This window comes from Macaca thibetana, chromosome 5 (assembly GCF_024542745.1).
Source record: "Macaca thibetana thibetana isolate TM-01 chromosome 5, ASM2454274v1, whole genome shotgun sequence".
In the NCBI taxonomy this organism is placed as follows: Eukaryota; Metazoa; Chordata; class Mammalia; order Primates; family Cercopithecidae; genus Macaca; species Macaca thibetana.
In genome coordinates, this window is record NC_065582.1 from 182,651,865 (window position 1) to 182,679,282 (window position 27,418).

Consider the following 27,418-nt stretch of genomic DNA (forward strand, 5'->3'; position numbering starts at 1 on the left):
GTTTGCTCTTCTTGGAATGCTCCTCCCCCAGGTATCTCCTAGGCTTGTATCTTTCCTTTCTGCAAATTCACTCAAATGTCACCAGATCACCACAACTTTTCTCATCACCAACTGAACAATGCCACTCCGCCGCCGAAACCACCTAACTCTCTTCCCTCCGGGATTCTTCTGTACAGCGTCCCTGATCAGCTGCCATGGTAGAGACTTCACTCACTGGTTTTTCTATTGTCTGTCCCCTCACCCCATCCCAACAAAACCTTCACTCCAAGAAGGCGGGGGGTCTTTCTTGAATCTGCTCTGATCACTGATGTATGTACTGCCAGTAACAGGATAGTATCTAGCACTACTTCTGAATGCAACAGGCACCTGTGCTGAGCTACCTGGCCGGGGCTGTGCTACGCATTTCATAAATGTTTTATCGCACAATTTCCATTGCGGCAGAAATTAAGTCAGATATTTACTATGCATTCAGGCCTTCAATCTCCACTCTACTCAGATTATGCACAGAAGATAATGGAATAAAGCTTCCAGAGCACCATTCTAACACCATCTGTGGGCAGGGAGACCCTGACCACGCTAAAACTGCTGTCGGTCTCACCAGAAGCCAAGATCCCTGTTCCATTGTCTAACTGGTCTCAGGATAACATTCTATTATGAAATCAGGATGGGGGTGCAGTCATGAAGGCAGTAACCATCAATATCACATGCCTCTGGTTTAAATCAAATGCAAAAAACCACGGACTACTTGTACTATACAGAGTAGTTGTTTATTGTGTATAATCAAGATGAACAAACATGTATTTGCTGAGTCCATTTAAAAGGCAACCTCAAGCCGTGCCAGGCCGCTCATGAGATTTTCTGGCGGAGCTGCCTTGAGGAGGACACACCACCTTCTCTGTGAGATAGAGATGCTGCGCTACATTGGGGGCATAGTGTCCTGTGCCTGACTGGGGGCCTGTTGCTTCCAAAATTGGTACTGCCAGGCCATTTCCTTCCACTGCATTTGTGGAAACAACAATTCATGTCATTTGATCATAGAAATTCTGATTAGTGATGAATAGGCCAGGTGAGGTGGCTCACACCTGTAATGCCAGCACTTTGGGAGGCCAAGGTTGGTGGATCACTTGCACCCAGGAGTCTAAAACCAGCCTGGGCAACACAGCAAGACCTCGCCTCTACTAAAAATACAAAAAACTGGCCAGGCGTAGTGGTGCACACCTGTGGTCCTTGCTACTCGGGAGACTGAGGTGGGAGAATTGCTTGAACCTGGGAGGCGGAAGTTGCAGTGAGATTACACGACTGCACTCTAGCCTGAGTGACAGAGTGAGACCCTGTCAGAAAGGAAAGAAAGAAGGAAAAAGGAAAGGAAGGGAAAGGAAAGGAAAGGAAAACTGCTAAATTACAAGTAGTAAGGTAACAAAAACAAAAATGTAACCACCAAATAAAACACTGCGTTGACCAGAATGCAGGAGGCAGTATAGGAGGTAAGGGTTCGGGCTTTAGAGTCAGACTTGGCCCGCCCTCACCCCAGCACTCTAAAGCTGTGTGCTGCCTGATCGCCTCCATAACCTCTCTGAGTCATGAGTTCCCCCCGTAAAGGAGGTGGGCAATACCAACCTGAGATGGCATTATGAGAAGAAATGAAGTCAGTTGCCCCATGACTAGCATGGAGAACTGCTATCAAAGCACAGATTAGGATTGAAGGAAGAGCTGATTCCAGCCACCCACCTTTCACAAGGACCTTAAGCTACCATCACTATGCAACAACGAGCCAAGGCTGCGGGGACAAACCTGCTGTTTGGCTAACATTGGGAGGATGATGTCAGCTATCTGTCGAGACAGTCGCTTCCACTTGTCTTCATTCTCCTTGTGGCACTGCTGCAGGACGAGAATGAACATCTCCAACACCTATAAGAGTGTGCACAATTAGAAAGTCTGCTGCCAAGAGGCGCCTTTCCACCCCCATGTGTCCATCTGTTACACTTGTCCCAGCTCAGCTTGAAGACTCTAGGATCCAAACAGATGTGATCCCCACGAGGACAGGGGGACACGGATGCAATCCCCTCTCTATGACATGAGAAATGCAGGGGAATCAGAACGAAACAGGAGTTCCTCTAGGACACATGCAAGCTGCACACTTTGCTCAGGAGGACTTGCCATCATTGTTATTTGGATAGAATTTATAATATTTCACAATCAGAGAAAAGGCACAACATGAAAAAAATAAATGTATATTAATCTTTGGCAAAATTCAAACACAGCCTTGACTAAACTATTCTGCAGGCGGCTCACCGCCTTTGTGGAAATTCACTTCAATTCTGTGTTCTCTGCAGAGGCAATCTACTGAACAGCATCTCCTTTCCGGAAGTGTGCACAGTTGAGCACAAGTTTATTAGTGATCAGTTTTACGCAGAGATATCCAGAGCTCACTGAACATGCAGCTGATGAGCTCTTCTCCGGGACACCCACCCACCCAGCCAGCTCTGCCTGCAGCCACCTGCTTGCCAGTTGCTCATTTTCAGACCTCTCTATGATACATGTACTTTTGCATTGCAATTATGTGATTTAATTAGGCATTAAGTATTTAAATACTACAGGAGTTAATTAAAATATGAATGAACAAAGAAAGTGCTGCTTCTTATGAGAAAAGCTATGGCTTCATAAAGATTCAAAGACAAACAGCTAAAAAGAATTGACAAAATAAGCGAGGGCTACACAACAGTACAAGCTGAAAGAAAAGAGAAGTCATTAAAAAAGAGAGATTTCTACACTCAGTTTTCCTCAAAATGTCTTTCAATTCTTATGCCACCTTAAGAAAACAAAACCAGAAACTAGCGCAAAGAAAAAGACCTTAGCCCTATGTCAAAATAGTGGTAAATAAATATGCAAATAAAGTTTTTATTTCAGAGTTGAGATTTCTATCATTTTAGGTTTCTACCATCTTGACCAACACTGTCAACTGATTTTTGGTCCTCGTTTTGGAAAAGAGGGCCTCACTATCTTGAACGATCTTGTGACTCTCAGACCAGGAGTCAGGTGAACCCCTGTGGCTGTACCCACTTTAAAGATAAACACCAGGCCGGGCGTGGTGGCTCACGCCTGTAATCCCAGCACTTTGGGAGGCCGAGGCAGGCGGATCACTTGAGATCAGGAGTTTGAAACCAGCTTGGCCATCATGGTGAAACCCCATCTCTACTAAAAATACAAAAAAAAAAAAAAAAATTAGCTGGGCATGGTGGTGCATGTCTGTAATCCCAGCTACTCGGGAGGTGGAGGCAGGAGAATCGCTTAAACCCGGGAGATGGAGCTTACAGTGAGCCAAGATCATGCCACCGCACTCCAGCCTGGGCAACGGAGTGAGACTCCATCTCAAAAAAAAAAAAAAAGGAAGGATAAACACCAATGATACCTCCTGCCACCACGCCTGTCCCCCGCCCCCACCTCCCCCTGCACCCGCCGCTGCCCCAGCATCTCCCCAGGCCTCAGAAAGCTCAAACCTAGTTCAAAGTAGCACGGTTAACAGTGAGTGTTACCACATGGCACTTCCTTCCATCTGTACGGGTCAATAAAGTATCCACGACAGTTCCAACACACATTCCTCTTACCTGATGGTACTGGATGAGTCTCAGTAACATTGATACCACCACTTCTTTTTGGGTTTCAAGCTCTTTTCCTGCATCAGCTTTATTTGTTCCTCTTAATACAAAAAGGTCATGGACTATGGGCTGCAGAGCCGGTATGGCTGTGGGGACAAAAGGGTACCCTCATCAGGCATTTCATGGAAATTACATTTGGAAAACTGCTCTCAACATCTACAAAATGATATCAAGAAATAAAGAAAACCCTTACACAGACTTGGTTTATGGTAAGAGATGAATTAAGGTTATCAATCATTATACCATTGTGGAAGATCAAAGCTTTTCCTCTGAACACCGATCATTTTGTGATGGCTTCTAAAAAAAGAAAAAAAACCTAGGGCTCCTGTAATTTAACACCACTTCTGAAAAAAGGTGACTCAAATTCAAAAGTCAATTTGAAAATGATAAAACTTCCCAAATAACCAAAACAGCACCATTCCTGGTCTCGAGAATAATCTATTTGATTCATCTGAAAAGACAATAAAAACTTCCACATAATACATTTAGTCAAAGCCACTGGATTATTATGCTTTTTTAAGTAAACTCACTCTCTCATTAGATAGATAAGGGACTTTCCCCCAGGTCTTATTTTGGTCTAAAACAGGAGTCAAAATAAATTAATTGGTCTACTGTGACCACATATAAAAAAAAAATAAGAAATGCCTTTCATTGGCACACAGGTACACTCTGCCCCTCAGTGTCACGCGCACACAGGAACACTGACCCCTCAGTGACACGTACACACACACAGGAGCACACACACACACACAGAGGCACACTCTGCCCCAGTGTCATGCGCACACAGGACCATATCCTCTCTGACCCTCTCACAGATGACCAAGTAAAAGAGAAAGAGAAAAAGTAACTTGCCCCAAAACACAGTGGAGGTGTCACGCATGCACACACGAGCACACGCACACAGAGGCACACTCTGACCCTCAATGTCATGTGCACACAGGAACACTGACCCCTCAGTGACACGCACACACACATGAGCACACACACACAAAGGCACCCTCTGACCTCTCAGTGACATGCACACACAAGAACACTCACTGACCCAGTGACACACACACATACACACACGTGAGGCACCCTCTGACCCCTCAGTGAAGGGCACACTGCAACCCTCTTTGACACACACGCACAAACACTCTGACCTCTCAGTGACACGCTCTCTCCAGCCCTGAGACATGCACGCAGAGCCCTGAGACTCACTGACCCTTCGGTGGTGCGCACACATGGGTATCCTCTCTGACCCTCTCACAGACGACCAAGCTTCCCAGCGCAAAGTACTGGCTTTGGCTGCCTACTGATTTTCTGTCCAAAGACCCTCCAAGTGCAGGAAACCAAACACCTATGCCTTTAATAATCTATACTTTGGCAGTGTGAACCTGAAGCCATTGTGAAGCCATGGCAAAGACTAACTGGCTTAGCTCTATGTAAAGCTAAGGCCTTGACTGAGAGGTCAGCCAAGGCCCTGCCTCGCCACACAGCATGGTTGATGTTCTTCTGCACACACGCTGAGTGGAAAAGACTCTATGTAGTAGTGCCATTCTCACATCTAGGGGTTTGCAAGGGTCTTAGGATGTGTCCCTGTCAAAGTTCAAAAGCCTACGGATTCCAGCAAAGGAGTCAGGGAGGGGTCAATAGGGCAATGCTGGAAGACCAGTTCAAAAAGCTCAAAGAAAGATTCACAGCTCATTCATAAAACCAGGCTAGCTCCTTCCACAGGCTGGGGGCTTGCACAGCTGGCCATCTCCTGGAGCCCTGTCTTTATTGAAGCTCCAGCAAAATAATCATCAGGCAAAACAGAAAGCCCTGAACCCAAGTCAAACTGTATCTCCAATACCACCTGGATGAGAGATCAAAATTTAATTCACAGCAAGTTCGACTGAAGAATTTTTAGTGTTTCATCGCTTCTCGGCCTTTGGGCTAAGATCAGGTGAAGAACTTTTAGTGTTTCGTGTGAATGAACAGGAACTTTATATTCAGAATCTATCTGTACCTTAGGCTATCTTACTGTTTCTTGAACTTTTTTTCCCTGAGAAGATTACAAATTGCTGAGAGTAAAGAATATGCTCTCTTCTCTTTTGAAACGTCTCTAACCAGTACATTCACATACACAGACACACAGACACATATGCAGAGCCTGAGACGCACACGGCCGCCACTGACAAAGTTGAAAGTGGGTGTATGAAAACGAACACTGCCGGCCGGGCGCGGTGGCTCAAGCCTGTAATCCCAGCACTTTGGGAGGCCGAGGCGGGTGGATCACGAGGTCAGGAGATTGAGACTATCCTGGCTAACATGGTGAAACCCCGTCTCTACTAAAAATACAAAAAACTAGCCAGGCTTGGTGGCGGGCGCCTGTAGTCTCAGCTACTTGGGAGGCTGAGGCGGGAGAATGGCGTGAACCCGGGAGGCGGAGCTTGCAGTGAGCCGAGATCACGCCACTGCACTCCAGCCTGGGAGACACAGCGAGACTCCGTCTCAAAAAAAAAAAAAAAAAAACAAAAAAAACAAAAAAAAGAAAACGAACACTGCCAAGCACATCGTGACACTGAAGATGACAGTGAAAGATGTGTCCCATTACCGTGTGTCACAGCCTTCCTTCCACTGGCCATGATGCCATCACAGAGCTGAATGATTTTAGGAATTCCAATGATCTGTTTTGAATGATAGCGTTCATAAGATAGTAATACCAAGAAGAAAAAGATGTTTGGAATGATTGCCTCTGATTCCCTAGAAACAAAAACATCCATTTAGACCTTTCTTTTAAAATTAAGATACATATCAATATAAGCAACATAAAATAATTCATGAGGGCACATGAAGCTAACAGGTGTCAGTGATCTACTCTAAGCCCATCCCTGCCACAGTGCATCCCATCTGTGCCCTTGTGCAGAGCCGGGACAGGTGTAAAGGTTCAGAGGGAGCAGGCAGAAGGCACCTGACGGCACAGAGGCACAGCAGCTACAATCTCCCTAGCTCTCTCTGCCCCTTTGCTCTTGTAGAAATTGAAACTCAAAAGAGAAAAAGTAACTTGCCCCAAAACACAGTGGAGGTGTCACGTGATTAGAACAAACACTATGCTTCCAGACCCCAGGGAATCTGGGAACACTTTCTTTCTGCACTAAGTTTTCCTAACTACAGTATTTATTAAGTATTTCAGGTACTAAAGAATTTTAACTTTCAATCATTATAAACCTGTAATGGACTAGCAAGAAGTATTAAAACCTCAACATCTAGCAAAAAAAAGCTGCAGAGAATACAAGTGCATAATAATTACTAAAGACAACCTTATATAAAAACTGCTTTCTCTAAGAAGATTTAAAAACTAGTGCTCCACCACAAGATTTCATTCCGCCATCTGTCAACATAATTAAATGCTTTGAAATGTGAAATGAAAACTGACAACATATGGAATTTTCAGATATGTAACTACTTCCAAACAAGTCTTGAGATATACATTAATTTTTAAGAGAAGCAAAAATGCACAGCATGTTAATCAGATTTCCATTTAAAGAAAACAGCAAAAATGCCTAACAGTAGTTTAAACATTCATCTTAATAACCTAAATTACATGTAAGTACACAAGAAGGAGAAAAAACTCTAAAATAACAAAATGCTATTACCTGAACTGGCCCACTTCAATGTATTCGAACTGTTTCAATACAAAGCCAATAAACACCTACGGGAAGGAAAGTAAAATTTTACATCAATAATAGGATTAAAACGTAAAAACCAGGTTTCTTTTCCTCCTGCTATCTGCACAAATTTTAAATGAATTTCTTGACAGCTGATAAATTGGACTATAAGCATAACTCTATTCTGAAATCAGCCTAGATAACTGTAGAACACCTCCAGGAATCCCCTCAACAACTTTACTACACACTGAGGCGAAACCTCATTGGAAAAACAAGTAATAAATTCCAAGCGACATCAGACAATACCCAGAAGTACACCTTGGGGACTCATCTGTTCCCATTAATGGCAGACAGGGTAGCAGATTCCCTGAAACTGGTTTGGTAATAAGATCCCCAAAGGAGTCGACCTTCTTCCTCCCACCATCTGAGAGGCAACACGCAAGGGCCGCACGGGAGCCAGCTTTGTGTCACACTGGTATTCTACGCAGCTGTCAGCTTTCCCAACCTGATGAGGAGCTTCCACCGATAAAGCATGGAGCACATGGCCCGGCTTTCTCAGAGCCTCTGCGCGGAATGCAAACATACAGCAGGTGCTCGGTAAATCATTATCAGCATAGAGTTCAATGGCTTGTCTGTTCTAGTTCTATTCTTGTTCATAAAACTGTCACTGTATTGAATCTTAAGAACTGGGAGAAAGGGGATCGGCTGATGAAAGGCAATCGGAACAAACATGAAACCAGAGCGCTCACAGCAGGAATGACCTCACACCACCACAAAGGGGCAGCTGGACATGAGCCTCGCGGGCAGGGGCACCGGGACCCAGAAGAAAGCACAGGCCAAAGATGAATTCCACATGCCTGCAGGGCCGCAGGCAGCACGGGGGAGCCTCAAGGCTGTCCTCCCTCAACATGGAAATATCACATGGAGATTGCAGACAAATATAATAAAGCAACAGAATATTCTACATTGAAGAAAAAGCTCCAGTAGAACGACTAAAGAAAGAATTTGATAAAACATTCAAGTCCACCCATTTTATGTTAGAGTGGGGAGTTGCCTTTTTTCCCTACTAAAGACAGGCCCAAGGAGACCATAGTCTGTAACTACCACATGAGAAAATCAGTTCCTACCCATGACGAGTCAGAACCACAGGTTGTTATTATTATTTTGAGACACAGTCTCGCTCTGTCTCGCCCAGGCTGGAGGACAGTGGCACAATCTCAGCTGACTGCAACCTCCATCTCCCGGGTTCAAGTGATTCTCCTGCCTCAGCCTCCCAAGTAACTGGGATTACAGGCACCTGCCACCACACCCAGCTAATATTTTTGTACTTTTAGTAAAGATGGGATTTCATCATGTTGGCCAGGCTGTTCTCAAACTCCTGAGCTCAAATGATTTACCTGCCTCGGCCTCTCAAAGTGCTGGGATTACAGGCATGAGCCACTGTGCCCGGCTAGAACTAGAGATTATGATTATTACTATTATTTTAGAGACAGGCCTTGCCATGTTGTGCAGGCTGGACTCAAACTCCTGGACTCAAGTGATCCTCCCGCCTCAGCCTCCTCAGTAACTAGGACTACAGAGGTGTGCCACCATGCCCAGTTAGAACTGGGAAATTCTGAAGAAAAGGTAGACTGTAGTCTTTGTTCTCACTAGAATGGAACAAATCAGGGTTCTGGCTTCCCTTGGGGTACCCTGCCCCACTGAGAGCCTGCTCCTCTCGGCCCCTGCTTGCCCATAGCCATAGACCAGGGCTTCTCCCCAGGCAGCCTCCTAGTGTCAAAGGAAACGAAAAGAAGTTCCCAATGCATGTTTCCTGAGGAGAGCAATGGCCCACTGAGACAGATTTTCTTCAGATAGGTTTTGTGAACAAAGGTTCAAAGCATCAAGCCAAGGCAAAGCCCACCCCTAGATGCCTCTTTCATTAAAAGCAGACCCCAGGCCGGGCACGGTGGCTCACACCTGTAATCCTAGCACTTTGGGAGGCCGAGGCAGGTGGATCATGAGGTCAGGAGATAGAGACCATCCTGGCTAACATGGTGAAACCCGGTCTCTACAAAAAATAAGCCAGGCGAAGTGGTGGGTGCCTGTAGTCCCAGCTACTTGGGAGGCTGAGGCAGGAGAATGGCGTGAACCCGGGAGGTGGAGGTTGCAGTGAGCTGAGATGGCACTACTGCACTCCAGCCTGGGCGACAGAGCAAGACTCCATCTCAAAAAAAAAAAAGACAAAACAAAAAAAAGCAGACCCCACCTCAATACCCATGGTGGGAAATCAGTGTTGACCACGTGCCCTCAGTTCTCCTAGGGAAACAGACCCTTTCAGATGAGTCACGGTACTGACAGAATTAACAGATTTTTGTCTAGAAGGAAACAGAGAAGTGTAATATTTCTATCTCAAAAATATTCCTACCCCACATAAGGAAGTAGCCCAAGATCATGGGTCAAAGATGACAGTTAAATTTTGACTATGAAAAGGCAGTGATTTAACTGGCACGAATCTTCAGGAAACTGTGCATCACGAAGGGACATGACTAGCCAGAATCTAGTGCCCACAGCAACTGCAGGAGGAGGGCAACGCAGCCAAGAGGGGAAGAGTGCAAATGCTTGTTTGTGCAGAGCCACGCGGCTCCCACGTGGACTCCAGGAGCGTGGGTCTCAGTTACTGTCCGGCTAAATCCCATTCCTTTTTAAAGAGGTAAGCTAACCTGTTAGATAGCCTGAAACTGCACATGATCAATTATAGTCATAGTTGATAATCCATTTAAACTAACTCTCTAGATTTTGCAAAAATGTTCCCCAAACAATAAATCTTAATTAAATCTCACAATTTAAATTCAAACTTATTTTGGAGGGAAGGCGAGTGGATGGGACAAACCTTTGGAAATCCCTAACAGCCAACCCCAGGTTAGCCTTGAGTCCAGGGAGCTGGGGCAAGGATGCCGACTTGCTGAGGCTGGCTATGCCCCGGGCCTTGTACTAGCTAAGTGCATGAAAAACATAAGCAGCAGCAATTGATGGGGGGTGGGGAAACACAGTTCACATTTCTTTAAAGTAGATTTCAGTGTCTTTCAGGGTAATTTGTACTAAATTAGGTACAGGTATGATGGATGAAAGATTAAAAGCGACAAACCTGATCTGAATCCAGAAGACAGTAATTAACCCGTAACTGAACCAGCTGCGCCAGCAAATCTAAAACCTGCTTCTGTAACTGCACAGATGTTGTTGTCGTGTACTGTTTTAAAGCTTTTATAACAAGAGGTTCAAACAAACGAATGTGATTATGAATAGCATTCTATAAAAAAACAAAAGAAAGAAAGAAAGAATCCATAAGTGAGCCTTCAACCAAAAGCTTCAAGCAAAATACCTGGGAAGTCTCAGCTCCAGTTTCATCTCTAGCACTGACACGCCTGAGTTCACACGCCACAAACGGCACCATTTACCTTATCTGCACGGTTCTTTGTGACACTTGTGAGGTTCGTCTTCAACTGGGTAGACACTTTCTGGAGGACATCAAACCATCTGCCAAATGGGAATAGAAGGGAAGCAGACAATGAGAATATCTTTAAATAATCTCCTCTGCACTCAGATATACTCCTGTTCAAACCAATTTCACATTCACACGATCAGAACATGTCAGACTGAGAAACAACTTGAAAGGCCACTCAGTGTGGCAGCATCACCCTCTCGAGATAATGACACTCTATTTACAGTTTACAGCTGCCTGACAGCCATCAAGTCTCGTCACCTGTGGAAGGCTACTCAAGTCTGAGCTTTTTACTGCTACAGGAAACTGACTACTCAGCCCAGTCTTAAGTGAGACTTGAGAGAAAGGTGAAGGTCATTTAAAAGATCAGTAATTTAGAAGAAATCACAGGATTTTTTTGGAGGATAAGCCTTGAAAATATTTACATCAATGATATCCTTTCTAAGAAACATATATGAAATTAACCCAAACATGCATACACTCACTTGCTTATTAATACCCCAAATGGTTACAGAAAGCACTGAATCAGACTTATTCCTGAAACTGGAATACACAGTAAGTACATCACTAACATACAGCCTGGAACATGGGTATTTTCCTTGACTCCTGACTCTAGTGTTTCAATTGTAGCTATTTAATCATTACATTTATAAAAGGAAAAACAAGGGATTCTATTATTGCTACTATACAGATTAGTAACTCAAACACCTGTTGATACTTATGGCAATTTAAGAAGTCCTGTATTCCAGGCATTAAAGACACAAACATAAATTTAAGTAAAAAGAGATTTCTAGTCATAAAGTTGACAAAACACAAGGTAACATATCCAAGATGCTTCCATGACCTTCATACACCTCTGAATACCAGCACTACTGTGCTGCAATGAAGCTGTTCTTTCATCCTTGTTACAGGCCTGAAAAGTGCCACCAACACATGCCACACCACTCTACAGGGCCTGTGCTTTGAACGGGTGGGGACATTATGAACTGCCTTCTGGTTTGCTGACACACTTTGGCAATGAAAGCTGGCTGCTTCTCAGCCCACTCAGTGTTCCTCCTCCTCTACCCCCACCTCTGAGATGTGTAAGTCCCAAGCCCATCTCACTCACTGGCCACACACTTCTTGAAAGGCCGGGCTATGCCTTAAATCATCTTTGCATCAACCATATTTCCTAGAGTTCTTTGAATACAGCAGACTATTAGAAGATGTTGGCTAACATTTTTCGTTTTTATTCTTTTACAAAGTATTTCCTGCTTGCTCTTTTGTGCTTCCACCAACGACAGCATTCTTGCCACAACTGTTACCCCGAGGTGTCGTGCTCCTGCTCCGCCTGCACCATGTTCCTCAGGCTGGCGTCAGCGAGGGCCTGGGTGAAGTGGGTGTACGGGGCCATGAAGCAGTAGTGGTACAAGCCTGGCCTCACACTGGAGGAGCCAAGGCGCTGTGCTCGGCCTTGTGACTTGCTGGGGTTGGATGATAAGCCGTCAAACTGGGAGGCCAAGTTTGTCCCAAAGAGAGTCTTCAACAACTATAGTGAAAAAATTGAAGCACAAACAACGTGGCATGAACAACACTTTAAGAATCTCCCACACAAATATCAAATCCATCTGTAAATAACTGGATACGTTAGCAAAGATTCACAATGTGAAATTCTTCCTGTGAATCACTATTATTACCTCGGCGAGATATTGTATGAAGTGCTGTTTGTACCTTAAATAAGAGTTTTGGGTTTCCTTGCAATTCTAAATGAGATTGAGCACGCTAAACAAAAACCCCGAGGGACTGGAAGTTAACGAGTGAGGATGCAGGGGAGCTTCTGATGTCCTTTGCTCTCCACAATGACAGACCTCGTCCTCCTGGGGAATGACGGGAAGGTCGGCCTCTTGGCTCAATCATGGAATGAGCCGAAAAGTGCTATGCTGGACCCCACAATCCTCCCAGCTGATTACGCCACCAGCACCTGCTTCTTAAGGAGTAGCAGCATTTTGTCGTCATACCTGAAAGTCTTAACAGAATAGGAAAAGAATGAAGCTCTTACTTGTTGAACACAAACAGTTGCCATCATTGGTTCTCGACTAAAGCAGGATTTCAGGTATCCTAGGATCTCCTCAACACACTGTGGAAAGAACAGTGAGACCGTAAGTGACTCAGAGATGACCCATTATTGTACGAATCCTAGACAGAAATCAAAGGTACAAGATAACTTCCATTTAAAGAGTGTAAATAGTAGAGCAAAATCAGAGGAAAGTTTTCCATTTCTTATTTGAACAGAGTAAGTCTTGAAATCCAAGTTACATACATTACAACCATTCTTTCACATACCTACGTATCTGTTCATTCACTCATTAATTCATTAAACTGTTATCAAATACCTATCGTCTACTAGGTATCCAGTCCTGTTCTCAGGGCAGGAATTCAGAAGTGCGCAAAGCAGCTAAGAGCCCTGCATCTGTAGAGCCCCTGAATATGTTCAGTGAACACAACTATGATACAGCAATGTGTGATTTACCACAAATCAGTCCTAGAATTATCTTATAGTGATAGGCAAAAATGACCAAACAACTACCTTAACGTTACTATTCTCACAAGAATTTTTATCAACATCTATAACAAGATGTACAGCACCCAATGTCCTTTACAAGAATCAGGAAGGGGCTGGGAGCAGTGGTTCACACCTGTAATCCCAGCATTTTGGGAGGTCGAGGCAGGTGGATCACTTGAGGTCAGGAGTTCAAGACCAGTCTGACCAATATAGTGAAACCCCATCTCTACTAAAAACACAAAATTAGTCAGGCATGGTGGCGCACACCTGTAATCCCAGCTACTTGGGAGGCTGAGGCAGGAGAATCGCGTGAACCAGGGAGGCAGAGGTTGCAGTGAGCCGAGATGGCACCATTGCACTGGAGTTGTTACCTGGGCAACAAGAGTGAAAGTCCATCTCAAAAAAAAGAAGAAAGAAGAAGATGCTAACTCGAAGAGTGCCACCAATCTAGGCATTCAGAATGCACAGCCTGTTTCACCACTGCCTGGCTAATCATGAACCGGTTTCCAACAGCTGCTAAAAGTCAACACCAGTTAGACTGAGAATGCCTCTCTCTCCACTTGTTCAACAAAACATCCTCTACTAATAAGCAATAGATTCTTGTTGGTTTCAAATATTCAAGGGCCACACATTTTTAAAATTCTGATTTACTCAAATTATATTCTAAATGTTTAAGGTTGTTCTTGTCAGAATTGAATTTGTCACATGTCACTTTTTGTTTCTACTAGCTCCCAGCAGATATCTAATACATGCTTACTGAAAAAATTACAAATAGAGCCTGTGAATCACTATTTGTCTAACAAAGAACTTTAACAAATGTGTATGGAATGCTTTGTGTGCACCAGAAACGGAAGCCCTGGGAAAGGTGAGAAAGCATGCTGTTTCTGGCCTTTCAAGAGCTCCCCAAGTACCAGGGAACCAGGGCTCTGCTACAAATACTAATATCCAATATAACAGAGCGAGACTTCCAGTACTGAGCACAATGAGAGTGAGGAACTGGGTTTACCCTCCTGTTTGAAACAAACAAAGCCAACCAAAAAACAAAACAGACAAAATCCAGAGTCCTTAAGACACTGGACATCAGCCATGAAGGACAGTGATCCCTGGGAGACGAGAGACAAAGTGAGCCCCACAGCTGCCCCACCTCACTTCTTTAAGAGAGTTCCTAGGCTGTGGCACAAGGAGGAGGGACAGGCAACCCTCTGAATTGAAGAGGTGCTGAGAATCTAAGGAGACCAAGATAGCCACAGTTTATAGGACAGAGCACCAGAGAAGAGAGAACAAGACAGAGAGAGCCTTGGAGATCGGGGAAGGTCCCCCTCGAGTACTCAGCAGAACTGTGTGTGTGAGGAAACTCCCTGAGGCCACAGAGGGAAGCATCGGAAAGGATCAGAGGGAGCGGCGCTCGGGCACTCACATAGGGCTAGAAACAGTCACCGTTCTCAGCAGGCAGACTGGAAAACCCGAACTTTCTGGTTCATTAGGTAGAGTACTCATTATAAAGCAAGACCCAAAAGAGTAAACCATCTACATGTAACTCAACTAACCTCAGAGCAAAACTCAAGAAGATCTCTGTGAACACAAAAATGTCTAGCATCCAGCAAAGTAAAATTCACAGCGTTGGGCATCCAACCAAAAATTGGCAGCGATGCAAAGAGGCAGGAAAGCACAATCCACAACAAGGAGCATCAATAGACCAATCAAAAACACCGAGAACCAGGAAGTTGTTAGAAGATCTTAGAACTAGCAGAGAAAGACATTAAAACAGTTATTACAACTGTGTTCACAAAGCTAAGTAGAGACACAGGGAGAAATTTTTAAAAGACCTAAATCAAACTTATATAGATAAAAACACAATTAGTGATATACACTGAACAGGGGCCAGTCAAGGTAGCTCATGCCTATAATCCCAGCACTTTGGGAGGCTGAGGTGGATGAATCACCTGAGATCAGAGTTCAAGGCCAGTCTGGCCAACATGGGGAAACCCCATCTCTAATAAAAATACAAAAATTAGCTAGGTGTGGTGGCACGTGCCTGTAGTCCCAGCTACTTGGGAGGCTGAGGCAGAACAATTGCTTGAGCCTGGGAGGTGGAGGTTGCAGTGAGCTGAGATTGTACCACTAAACTCCAGCATGGGCAACAGAGTGAGACTGTTTCAAAAAAAAAAAAAAAAAATACTGGACAGGATTAAAAATAGATTAACAGATAAACAACACATTAGACACCGTAGAAGAAAAGATTAGAGAACTTGCAAACACAATAATAGAAACTATAGAAAACAGAAAACACAAAAAACACTGAAAAGAGCATCAATAAGCTATGGGACAACACTAAGCAATCATTCAGGAAATCACAGCCCCTTTAAGAGAGGAAAAAAAGGAGGGGAACAGGGCAGAAAAAAATCTTTGGGGAAATAATGCCCTAAAATTTTCCAAACTTTAAAAATACTATGAAGCCACAGACCCAAGCTCAATAAACCCAGGCACAAGAAACACAAGATATAAAAAAACTACATCAGGGCATATCATTACCAAATCACCCCAAATAGACAGTATAAAGTCTGTCACCCACGCTGGAGTGCAGTGACATGACCATGGTTGTCTGCAGCCTCAACCTCCCGGGCTCAGGCAATCCTCCCACCTCAGCCCCGAGTAGCTGGGACCACAGACGCATGCCACTGTGGCCAACTATTTTTGCTTTTGTTTTTGTTTTTGTAGAGACAGTTTCCCGATTTGCTGATAAAGTCTTAAAATAAACCAGACAAAACATATAAAATGGAACAGTAAGGAGTTACATGAAAAACCGTGTATAATATAATGCAAAAAGAAAACTCCAACACATAATACATTTCAAATACGTATAAAAATAAGTATGGAATAAATAAGGATTAGAAGACAAGAAAAACAAAACATTACCTGTAAAGAATGTGGAATTATTATTTTTTTATTCCTAGTGTTGCTATTTAGAAAAAGAAAATGATTCTATTTTAATTCTAAGGTCTCTGTGCCTTTAAATCCTGGAACGAGGTAAACTCACAGAAGTCTGAAGAAAACTTGCTCATACCCGTCACCACAACAAGCTCACCTCTCCAGCTACACTTGTGCTCAGACCCCAACACCCAGCCCCGCACACATCCAGAGGCCTACACATGTCGGTGCAGGGGCTCTGATGCCTTCACCTAAGCAAGGTCACAGATAAGGCTCAGTAGTTTGTATATCTCAAGGCTGGCCTGACAATCTGAGCATCTGCATATCTTTCCAGCTGCCTGGGAACTGCTTTGTGGCAGAAGAGATCTCAAACCTTGCTATGCTGTGAGTTAGTGAGGGAGATTCCTCAAAACAGTCAAGGGCCAAGTGCAAAGAAGAACCTGTGAAAGCTTCTACCCTACACATCCTCCTCTAAAAGACCACAGATTAAAAACTCAACAATTAAGCAGGTGAGGCTTCCAAAGTACAAACAAAAGGATATACGAGAAAGGTAAAATGGGCCTCCGTCATGAAATAGCAAAAAAGATGAACTGAGAAAAACAAAAAAGGAGAGGTGAGTAAATCTACCTTTAACTGTAAAGACACAGGCCAGAGAATAAGATGCTTAATTATCCAGTTATTCTTATGCCAAATGTAAAAATTTTCAGAGATGAGCTTATTATCTATATGTACCTTTAAACATATATACACACACACAACCATGTGGCTAATTCAGGAATATAAAGATCAACTAACATCAATCTTCACTAAATTTTGACTTGTTAATCACTTACTTTTATTATTTGGATAAGGCAGCATTTGATACATTCACTGACTGTAGTTGAAAACAGCCATTTCTATATATGACAGTCATAATAATAATGTTAAAAAAAACCCCACATACAAAAAAGAAAATCTTATTATTTAAAGAATCTCATTTAGATGATTTTTATTTCAGTATATCTCACACTCAAATTTAAAACATGTAATATTTTCCATTTTGCTACAATGTGTTACACATGGAGACTGCTGGCCACTAAAGACTTCTTATTAAGCACAGTGGTTTAGGACAAAGAGAGGGAGATCTGAAAATCTGGCTGGGCGCAGTTGCTGAAGCCTGTAATCCCAGCACTCTGGGAGGCTGAGATGGGTGGATCACGAGGTCAGGAGTTCGAGACTAGCCCGGCCAATGTGGTAAAACCCCGTTTCCACTAAAAATACAAAAAATTAGCCAGGTATGGTGGCAGGTGCCTGTAATCCCAGCTGCTCTGGAGGCTGAGGCAGGAGAATTCCTTGAACCCAGGAGGCAAAGGTTGCAGTGGGCTGAGATTGTGCCAAATCATGAGTGAACTCCCATTCACAATTGCTACTAAGAGAATAAAATACCTGGGAATACAACTTATAAGAGATGTGAAGGACCTCTTCAAGGAGAACTACAAACCACTGCTCAAGGAAATAAGAGAGGACACAAACAAATGGAAAAACATTCCATGTTCATGGATAGGAAGAACCAATATTGTGAAAATGGCCTTACTACCCAAAGTAATTTATAGATTCAATGCTATCCCCATCAAGCTACCACTGACTTTCTTCACAGAATTGGAAAAAACTACTTTAAACTTCATATGGAACCAAAAAAGAGCCTGCATAGCCAAGACAATCCTGGGCAAGAAGAACAAAGCTGGAGGCATCACGCTACCTGACTTCAAACTATACTACAAGGCTACAGTAACCAAAACAGCATGGTACCAAAACAGATATATAGACCAATGGAACAGAACAGAGGCTTCAGAAATAACACCACACATCTACCAGCATCTGATCTTTGACAAATCTGACACACATAAGCAATGGGGAAAAGATTCCCTATTTAATAAATAGTGTTGGGAAAACTGGCTAGCCACATGCTGAAAACTGAAACTGGACCCCTTCCTTACACCTTATACAAAAATCAACTCAAGATGGATCAAAGACTTAAACATAAGACCTAGGACTATAAAAATCCTAGAAGAAAACCTGGGCAATAACATTCAGGCCATAGGCATGGGCAAAGACTTAATGTCTAAAACACCAAAAGCAATGGCAACAAAAGCCAAAATTGACAAATGGGATCTAATTAAACTAAAGAGCTTCTGCACAGCAAAAGAAACTATCATCAGAGTAAACAGGCAACTTACAGAATGGGAGAAAATTTTTGCAATCTAACCATCTGACAAAGGGCTAATATCCAGAATCTACAAAGAACTTAAACAAATTTACAAAAAAAAAAAAAAGCAAACAACCCCATCTAAAAATGGACAAAGGATATGAACAGACACTTCTCAAAAGAAGACACTTATGCAGTCAACAGACATATGAATAAATGCTCATCGTCACTGTTCATTACAGAAATGCAAATCAAAATCACAATGAGATACCATCTCACACCAGCTAGAATGGCGATCATTAAAAATTAATGAAACAACAGATGCTGGAGAGGTTGTGGAAAAATAGGAACACTTTTACACTGTTGGTGGGAGTGTAAATTAGTTCAACCATTGTGGAAGATAGTGTGGCAATTCCTCAAAGATCTAGAACTAGAAATACCATTTGACCCAGCAATCCCATTACTGGGCATATACCCAAAGGATTATAAATCATTCTACAATAAAGACAAATGCACACGTATGTTTATTGTGGCACTAGTCCCAACAGCAAAGACTTGGAACCAACCCAAATGTCCATCGATGATAGACTGGATTAAGAAATGTGGCACATATACACCATGCAATACTATACAGCCATAAAAAAGGATGAGTTAATGTCCTTTGCAGGGACATGGATGAAGCCAGAAACCATCATTCTCAGCAAACTATCACAAGATCAGAAAACCAAACACTGCATGTTGTCACTCACAAGTGGGAGTTGAACAATGAGAGCACATGGACACAGGGAGGGGAACATCACATACCGGGGCCCATCGGGGTGAGGGGACTAGGGAAGGGATAACATTAGGAGAAATACCTAATGTAGGTGACAGGTTGATGGGTGCAGCAAACCATCATGGCACATGTATACCTATATAACAAAACTGCACGTTCTGCACATGTAACCCAGAACTTAAAGTATAATAAAAATAAATAAATAAAAAAAAATAAAACCAAAGCTAGCCACCAAAAAAGAAAAAGAAAAAAGAAAATCTATGAGACTTAACTCAGGCTCTGCCACTGACTTATCTGGCCCCAAGAATGTCACATCTTTCAGCTTCCAGTTATGGTGTCAAATGGGCTAATATGGCTCCACCACAGTGTGGATGTAAGATAAATGAGACACTAAAACTCATTTTTAACAAGAACATCTATTCATTCAACAAATGTTCACTAAATTCCACAATCTTCCAGGCACTGCTATAGGCACTGAAAAGACAAGGAAGTAAAATAAATAAATAGTATGTTTTGTGAAAGTTGCAGATAGAGGGATCAAATCACTTTGTCAGACCCAGACAAAATTGGACTAGGAAAGCACAAAGGGAGATGGGGTTCATGCTTATGTGCCCCAGGTTAGAGCTGTTTCCAAAGACTTTCCAACAACCCTAGAAGAAACCCTTCCCGTACATCCTGTACATATCTGCTGTGCATGGCTTGCATGTTCCACGTGAATACATGTTTCTATGACCAGATTTATCACTAGCCATTCTGGAGGACTGCAGCAATTCAGTTAAAATACTCTCAACTGAACACCTGCCCAGTGCCTACAATTCCACCAGTGAATGACGACAACTCTGGCTTTCAGCCTCTGGAGCCAACGAACTCTGCTTCCAGGGAGCCTATGTGATTCTCTCCCTTTCTGACAATAACAGCTTCCCCTTCCCCTTCCTTCACCAGAGGCACTGGCAGCCGGACATGCCATGCATCCCAGATTATAATCCTCATTTCTCATTCCCAAACTGACTCCATGTATTTGGACATTTCTCTGAAGTCTTTATTTATTTATTTATTTATTTTAAGGTTGACTGTTAGACGATGCTATGGGTCAAAGAGAAAAATGAACAGGAAAAGAGAGTACAGAGAGAAGCAAGTTTTGAAAGGATGGCCAGGAAAGTCTCACTGAGCAGGTGACATTACTGAAGTCTCAACAAGTTTTACTCTAAGGGAACGATGGAGTATCAACACAGCAGGACACTAGATAGCCATTAAAAATGACAACTGCGCACACTAAATAGATATATGGGAAAAACATGAGGAATAACAGAGAAGAAGCACTAACATACGTAACGATTAAAACTAGGTAACCTTGTGTCCATGTCCAGATAAAAAGATTCAAAGACATAAGAACAAATGAAGTGCATCAGACATACTGTATTTCACGTGAAGACACACATTTGGTGGAGGGAGGCATCTGTCACTCCTTTTAAAATGCATTATAAAGTAAGATGTACTGGTAAATGGAGAGATGGCTATATACATAGAAAGGAAACGTAGCCAAACGCAAACAACTGCAGAAGCTGGGTTGTGTGTACATAATAGAGTGTTTACCACAGCATTCTAACTTTCCCATAGTTTTGAACATTTTCGCTATCAACTAGGTGTGCGGCAGGGGAAATTCCTGGACATAAAACCAGAGAATATAACTGTCAACCCCAGCTCTGTTACTTCCTCAGGCACAAAAGAGCAAGTCACACCTCCCGCCCCGCCCCCTCATCTGTCTGTTTTGCCCCTTTCCACTTGAAAAGGTCAAATTAAGAAATAAAGGACTCTATAAACACATTTTTAAACCCACTAATTTTCTAAACTAAACTGGGTCTAAGCTAATACGTGATAACAGACAAAAACAGAATACAAATAGAACCTTCCCCCCAAACTTCATGGCTAAGGCAGAGTCAGACTCGGGTCCTGTGATGCAAGTCCGTGGCGCAGGGAGGAGTCTCCCGGAGGCACCCTGGAGAACCGGACTCCATCCTAGATGAACTCAGCCCAGAGGACGCACGTCAAAACAAGACACAGACCTTCCCAATGTCCTGCAGTGTGGCCAGCTCTAGAATCTGAGAGAGAACGTCCAAGGCTGAGCGAAGAAACCCTCCAAATTTTTCCGTGCTGTTCTGAAGATCCAAGGTGACCTTGAGAAGGTGAAGGAGAGAACACACGGTTACTGGCCCCGTCAAGATCTCATAAAGTACAACCAAAGATACAAACATTAACGGCTGCGGCAGATGCCTCCACTGTGCGGCGCTGTACATTGACCTTGTAGGGCGTGTCTGCGTGTTTGTTGTCAGCACTGGGAAAATATCTTGGAAAGAAATTCCTTTCAGATAGCTATACAAAAACTACTCTTTCAAAGGCATCTTTCAGGTCACACTGGCACTACTGAAAGATGTAATTCCTAACTTTCTTTCCTAATGAGAAAAAAAGGGTTAAATGCCCATCATGATCAGTATCTGGTATGTGGTATATCAAAAAATAGAAAATACAAAGTCCTATTCCTTATACATTAGGATCCCTGGGAGAAATCACTGTCAAATTCACACAGGGTTGTTCAATTTGGATATCATAAAATGTTACACCTGGTGTAAGATGTATTAAGATTCTAAAGGATTTCATGTAATTAAATTATACAGCAATTCTATTTTACAGACTCAGAGAATGGGTCAGGACCAAAGACATCATGTATAACAAGAAAGGTAAGGCGAGACTGACTAGGAAAATAAATATTGGCAAAAACACTGCCTCAGGAAAGAAGGTGCTCGTAAATCTAAGAACCCTTGTGAAAAAGCTTTCTCTGGGCAAAGTCAGAAGCAGGCAAGAGACAGACACAGAAACTGAAAATGTGAGTGGATCTAAATACCATGACTAAGCTAGGGTCAACCTGGGTGTGCCCCAAGGCCAGCCAAAGGAAAGAAAAATCCAGCAGTGCCACCACTGAGGGTCCAAGGGATGAGGTGATGTGGTGATGTCATGTGAAATGAAGAGCCCAGGGAAGAAAGGGTTCTTCTCCAATGCGCACAGCAATCTGACCTCTCCTGGACAACAGGTAAGTGGGAGGGAAAAGAAGGCATGGAATTCTGGAAAGAGAAGCTCACCATGGGAAGGTCTACCTCTCAAATAAGGGAAAAGAGGTCATGAAATGAGAATTAAGATGAAAAAGCCTCCGGGTTTTCAGAAGAGTGGCAAAAGTTCTGCGGAGACTGAAAACCAAAGCAAGAAACCAGGGAAGACAAAAGGAATCAGAGGAGAGCAGGAAGGGCCACACGAGAAATGGGGAGTGGAGACGCTGAGCAACTCAGCAGAAGGAACCAAGGAAACCAGAGGCAATACTCAAAGATCCAGCAAGACCTGCCAGCCACTCCAAACAGTTCAGCTGAGAAGCTGCGCAGCAGGAGCTGACCGCGGGGATGACAGAGCAAAGGAAACAGGAGTCCAAGACGCCAGGGAGGCCAGAATTACAGCAGAACATGCTGGAGTTCAGGATATTCAGGAAGGAAAATAATAAACAGACAGCAAGCACTAGGAGCATAGAAAGGTGCCCCGAAATTCAAGATGATATGAGCTGAAAACAGGTGGAAAAGAAGTAGCTTCTCTATGGCATTTTTCGACATGCCATCTTCTGCTTTGGGAGCTGACGTGAGAACCACGCAGCTTAAAGAGACTCCAAACCTTGTAAAATATGAAGACTTTTATATCTTCCAAAATTATCAAACATCCTTCAGAAAAGAAGCCACATAAGTTTGACAAATGATTTTCAGGAAAAAAAAAAAAAAAAAAACAACCATGAGAAGTATCTATTAGTAACAAAAACAGAAGAATACCTGAGGATTCATTTACCAAGAAATGTGCAAGAGCTATGTGAAATAATCTTTAAAGTTTTTTTAAAAATCCTTTAAATTTCATGTGCTTCTGAGGTAATTTAAAACGTTTTGAACAAATAGGAAAGCATCCCACATTCTGGACAGGGTAACTTAACATCTGAGGTATAAGTTCTCCCTAAATTAACCTACAAGTAGAAGTTGATTCTATTGTTCACATCCCAAAATCAACAAAGAAGAATATCCAGAAAATTCTAAAGAACAGGAGAACTGATCCCATCATAAATACCATGAAGCTATAATAACTAAGAAGTATACTTCTAGCCAGGTGCAGTTGCTCACGCCTGTAATCCCAGCACTTTGGGAGGCCGAGGAGGAAGGATTACTTAAGCCAGGAACTTGAGACCAGCCCAGGCAACTTAGGGAGACCCTGTCTCTACAAAAAATGTAAAAAGTAGCTGGCTATGGTGGCACATGCCTGTAGTCCCAGGTACCCAGGAGCTGAGGTGGGAGGATCACTTGAGCCCTGGAGGTTGAGACTGCAGTGAGGCATGGTTGCACCACTGCACTCCAGCCTGGGGACAGAGCGAGACTGTCTAAAACAGGAAAAAAAGGATGCTTCTAATAGATGAGCAGACAGACAGATTGATATAACAAAATGACAAATGAAACTAGAGAACTATGAGAATGTAAGTAACTTAAGCCAATTAGTGCAAAAAAATTCTTCTGTAAACAGCATTGGGGACAACCAAAACCAAAATTAAATTAGATGCGTACTTCATATCTAACAAATTGCAGATGAATAGAAAATTTTAAAGTTAAAAAAAAAAAAAAAATGAACTAGAAAACTAAAACATCCCTAGACAGAAAGGCCGGCTCTTGGGGTTATCTGGTCAACAGTTCCTTACACTGACATAAAAACTTTCCCTAGCTGATAACAAGTGGCTCACAACGCCCAGACTATTTGAAACACATGGTTTATGCTGAACGCCTGCTTTTCTTCTGTGAGTCTGGAATTGTGGCTCATGTTAGGCAGAGGGGACCTGCAGGACCAGCAGGTTGCTGTATTTTTGTGTGAGCCTCACAGGAGGGAAGGAAGCCTGTACACAGATCCCTCCAGACTCCACCGAGGCCACTTCCCCCAATAACCTGGCTGCACATCCTAGCTCTCTCACTGTAATCAATCTTAGCTGTGAGTACAAACAATATGAAAATCCAAAACACCTGTATGATAGATGCTATCATAAACAAAGCTGAAAGACAAACTTGAAAACACGAATTGTAACTCATATCTCAAAGGGCTTATACGTCCTACAAATCGTAAGAAAAACATCAACGATCCATTAGACATAAGTATGTGGGCATATATATTTTCAAAAGATGCAGAGGCCCATACCTTGTAGTTAGCGTGCGTAGCTTTCAGGACATCATGCAGTTTGAGGTATGAAGGAAGATGATAGAAACTCCCCAGTGATGAGGATTTACTTGTTGTAACAGGACCTGAGGTATCAGATTGTCTAGAAGCTTTAAAAATGTGCACACAAAAGATAAACTTTTAGATCAAAATAACTTGCCAAGTTTTAAAGAGATTACTGGAAATAATGACTTTTTTTTTTTTTTTTTTTTTTTTTTTTTTTTGAGACGGAGTCTCGCTCTGTCGCCCGGGCTGGAGTGCAGTGGCCGGATCTCAGCCCACTGCAAGCTCCGCCTCCCGGGTTTACGCCATTCTCCTGCCTCAGCCTCCCAAGTAACTGGGACTACAGGCGCCCGCCATCTCGCCCGGCTAGTTTTTTGTATTTTTTAGTAGAGACGGGGTTTCACCGTGTTCGCCAGGATGGTCTCGATCTCCTGACCTCGTGATCCACCCGTCTCGGCCTCCCAAAGTGCTGGGATTACAGGCTTGAGCCACCGCGCCCGGCCAATAATGACTTTTTTTAAAGCATTCTAGTACGAAAATACTCAAATATTGCCTCTGATCTTTTGATTAACTAGAAGTAATGAGAAACTGACTAACAAACGTAAGTACGGCCTAAGTACTAAAACAATAACAAAATAAGAAGAGTGGTGTGCACAGCTGTTTTGCTGTGGTTGCTTGTTTGCTTTTTGAGAAATCAGTTAGAGAATCATAGGAGCGGCTAATTCAAGGACCACTGACCAATTCCAGAACCTCTCTGAGCCTAAGATTCCCTAGTGGCCAACAACTTCATGAGCACACCAAGTAATCAAACAGGGATGACGTAAAAATGTTTTAAAGACAGTAAGGGCACAAACATTATCATTAAACCGATACTAAATATTAAAGTGCCAAGCACTATATACAACTATTCTACTCCAGTTTGAAGACTTTTGACTTGGAGTCCTTAGTTTATTTAATTCATCAGAAAGATGACAGTCATATACTGATAATTTTACACTTGTAAAGGCTGAGGTTTTTCAACAGGTAAATCTTCCTCCTGTACTACAGTCAAACCTTAGAAAAGAGCATCTTTTAAAACGCTCTAGGCCAGGTGCAGTGACTCACACCTGTAATCCCAGCACTTTGGGAGGCCAAGGCAGGTGGATCACTTGAGGTCAGGAGTTCAAGACCAGCCTGGCCAATATGGTGAAACTCCATCTCTACTAAAAATACAAAAATTAGCCGGGTGTGGTAGCACGTGCCTGTAATCCCAGCTACTTGGGAGGCTGAGGCAGGAGAATCGCTTGAACCTGGGAGGCAAAGATGAGATCGTGCCATTGCACTCCAGGCTGGGTGAAGAAGCAAGACTCTGTCTCAAGAAAAAAATCCTTTAATGTGTTGGTCAAAGATACGAAATTTCATAGACAGGAGGAATGAGTTCAAGAGATCTACTGTACAGCATGGTGACTGCAGTTACTACCAACGTACCAGATGCAGAAAAATCACTGAAAGAGTAGATTTTAAGTGTTCTCACCACAAAACAATGGTATGTGAGGTGATGCATAGGTTAATTAGCCATTCCACAATGCATATGTATTTCTTTTTTTTTTTTTGAGACAGAGTGTCCCTGTGTCACCCAGGCTGGAGTGCAATGGCATGAACTTAGCTCACTGAAACCTCCACCTGCTGGGTTCAAGCAATTCTCTTGGTTCAGCCTCCCAAGTAGCTGGGACTACCGGCGCACACCACCATGGCCCAGCTCACTTTTTTTTTTGGTATTTTTAGTAGAGACGGGGTTTCACCATGCTGGCCAGGTTGGTCTCAAACTCCTGACCTCATGATCTGCCCACCTCGGCCTCCCAAAGTGCTGGGATTACAGGTGTGAGCCACTGCGCCTGGCCAATGTATACATATTTCAAACATCATGTTGTATACTACAGATATATACAATTTTGTCAATTAAAAATAAATAAATAGGCCAGGTGCAGTGGCTCATGCCTGTAATTCCAGCACTTTGAGAGGCTGAGGTTGGTGGATCACAAGGTCAGGAGATCAAGACCATCCTGGCCAACATGGTGAAACCCTGTCTCTACTAAAAAAAAATACAAAAAATTAGCCAGGTGTAGTGGTGCACACCTGTAGTCCCAGCTACTTGGGAGGCTGAGGCAAGAGAATTGCTTGAACCTGGGAGGCGGAGCTTGCAATGAGCCGAGATTGCACCACTACACTCCAGCCTGGGCGACAGAGCAAGACTCTGTCTCTAAATAAATAAATAGCCTTGATATAAATGCTATATACACAAAACAAACGGGAGAACCATCACTGGCCCCTGGGCACCAAGAGACAGCGTGAGAATGGGTTTGGAGGGAGACTGTACAGACAGGCAGCCAGGAGACCCAGATAGCAGAGGCAGCAGCAGTCACTTCATGCTTTGCCAGGCTCCTCTCCTGCCCCTGCCACTGCCCTCCAAGAGCAGTATGGATGGGAATTCGAAAAACCGCAGTCACAACTAAATCCTAGCCCCTTCTGTTCTGGCCTTTTCATGGGTTAAAAAAAGGTCCTCCAAACTTGTGCATGGTTTAAGCTCCTCCAACTCAGATGACTTTATCCCCACTTTATCTCTCCTTTAGTTCTTCCAAATGTAAATATTCCATTTCCAATCAGAAATTTTGACCTATCAGAATCCATTTTTTCACTCACTGTATCTATTCCTAAGCATCTACACCACTTCCCTTACTGAAAATCAGGAGGCCTCTCCAGCCGTCACCTGCAACCAGGGAAGCGCAGGAGAGTGAGGCTCCGTGCTGCGGCTGGAAGCCTGGAGGCTGCAGGGGCTGCGTGTCAGCAGGTGGCACTTAGAGATGCTTCAGACCAAAAGGTGGTCTGTGTATATTAGTCATTAGTTTCTAATATCTTGAACCGCACCTGGAGAAACCTTCTCTCACTTTACTGATGTGTATTATATT

The 27,418-nt window shown here is 43.2% G+C and overlaps 1 protein-coding gene across 2 annotated transcripts in view; it reads right to left on the reverse strand.

Moving 5' to 3' along the window:
* Positions 1 to 27,418, reverse strand: part of HTT (huntingtin) — a 165,940-nt gene that overhangs the window by 57,920 nt on the left and 80,602 nt on the right. For both annotated transcript variants that reach the window (XM_050792246.1, XM_050792247.1), the window contains 10 exons: positions 24,453 to 24,580; positions 21,263 to 21,373; positions 12,808 to 12,885; positions 12,074 to 12,297; positions 10,726 to 10,804; positions 10,416 to 10,577; positions 7,277 to 7,332; positions 6,235 to 6,383; positions 3,606 to 3,742; positions 1,792 to 1,908 (listed from right to left, as the gene is read on the reverse strand). In XM_050792246.1, coding sequence (XP_050648203.1) covers positions 1,792 to 1,908; positions 3,606 to 3,742; positions 6,235 to 6,383; positions 7,277 to 7,332; positions 10,416 to 10,577; positions 10,726 to 10,804; positions 12,074 to 12,297; positions 12,808 to 12,885; positions 21,263 to 21,373; positions 24,453 to 24,580 — 1,241 coding nt within the window. The remainder of the gene's footprint in view (positions 1 to 1,791; positions 1,909 to 3,605; positions 3,743 to 6,234; positions 6,384 to 7,276; positions 7,333 to 10,415; positions 10,578 to 10,725; positions 10,805 to 12,073; positions 12,298 to 12,807; positions 12,886 to 21,262; positions 21,374 to 24,452; positions 24,581 to 27,418) is intronic.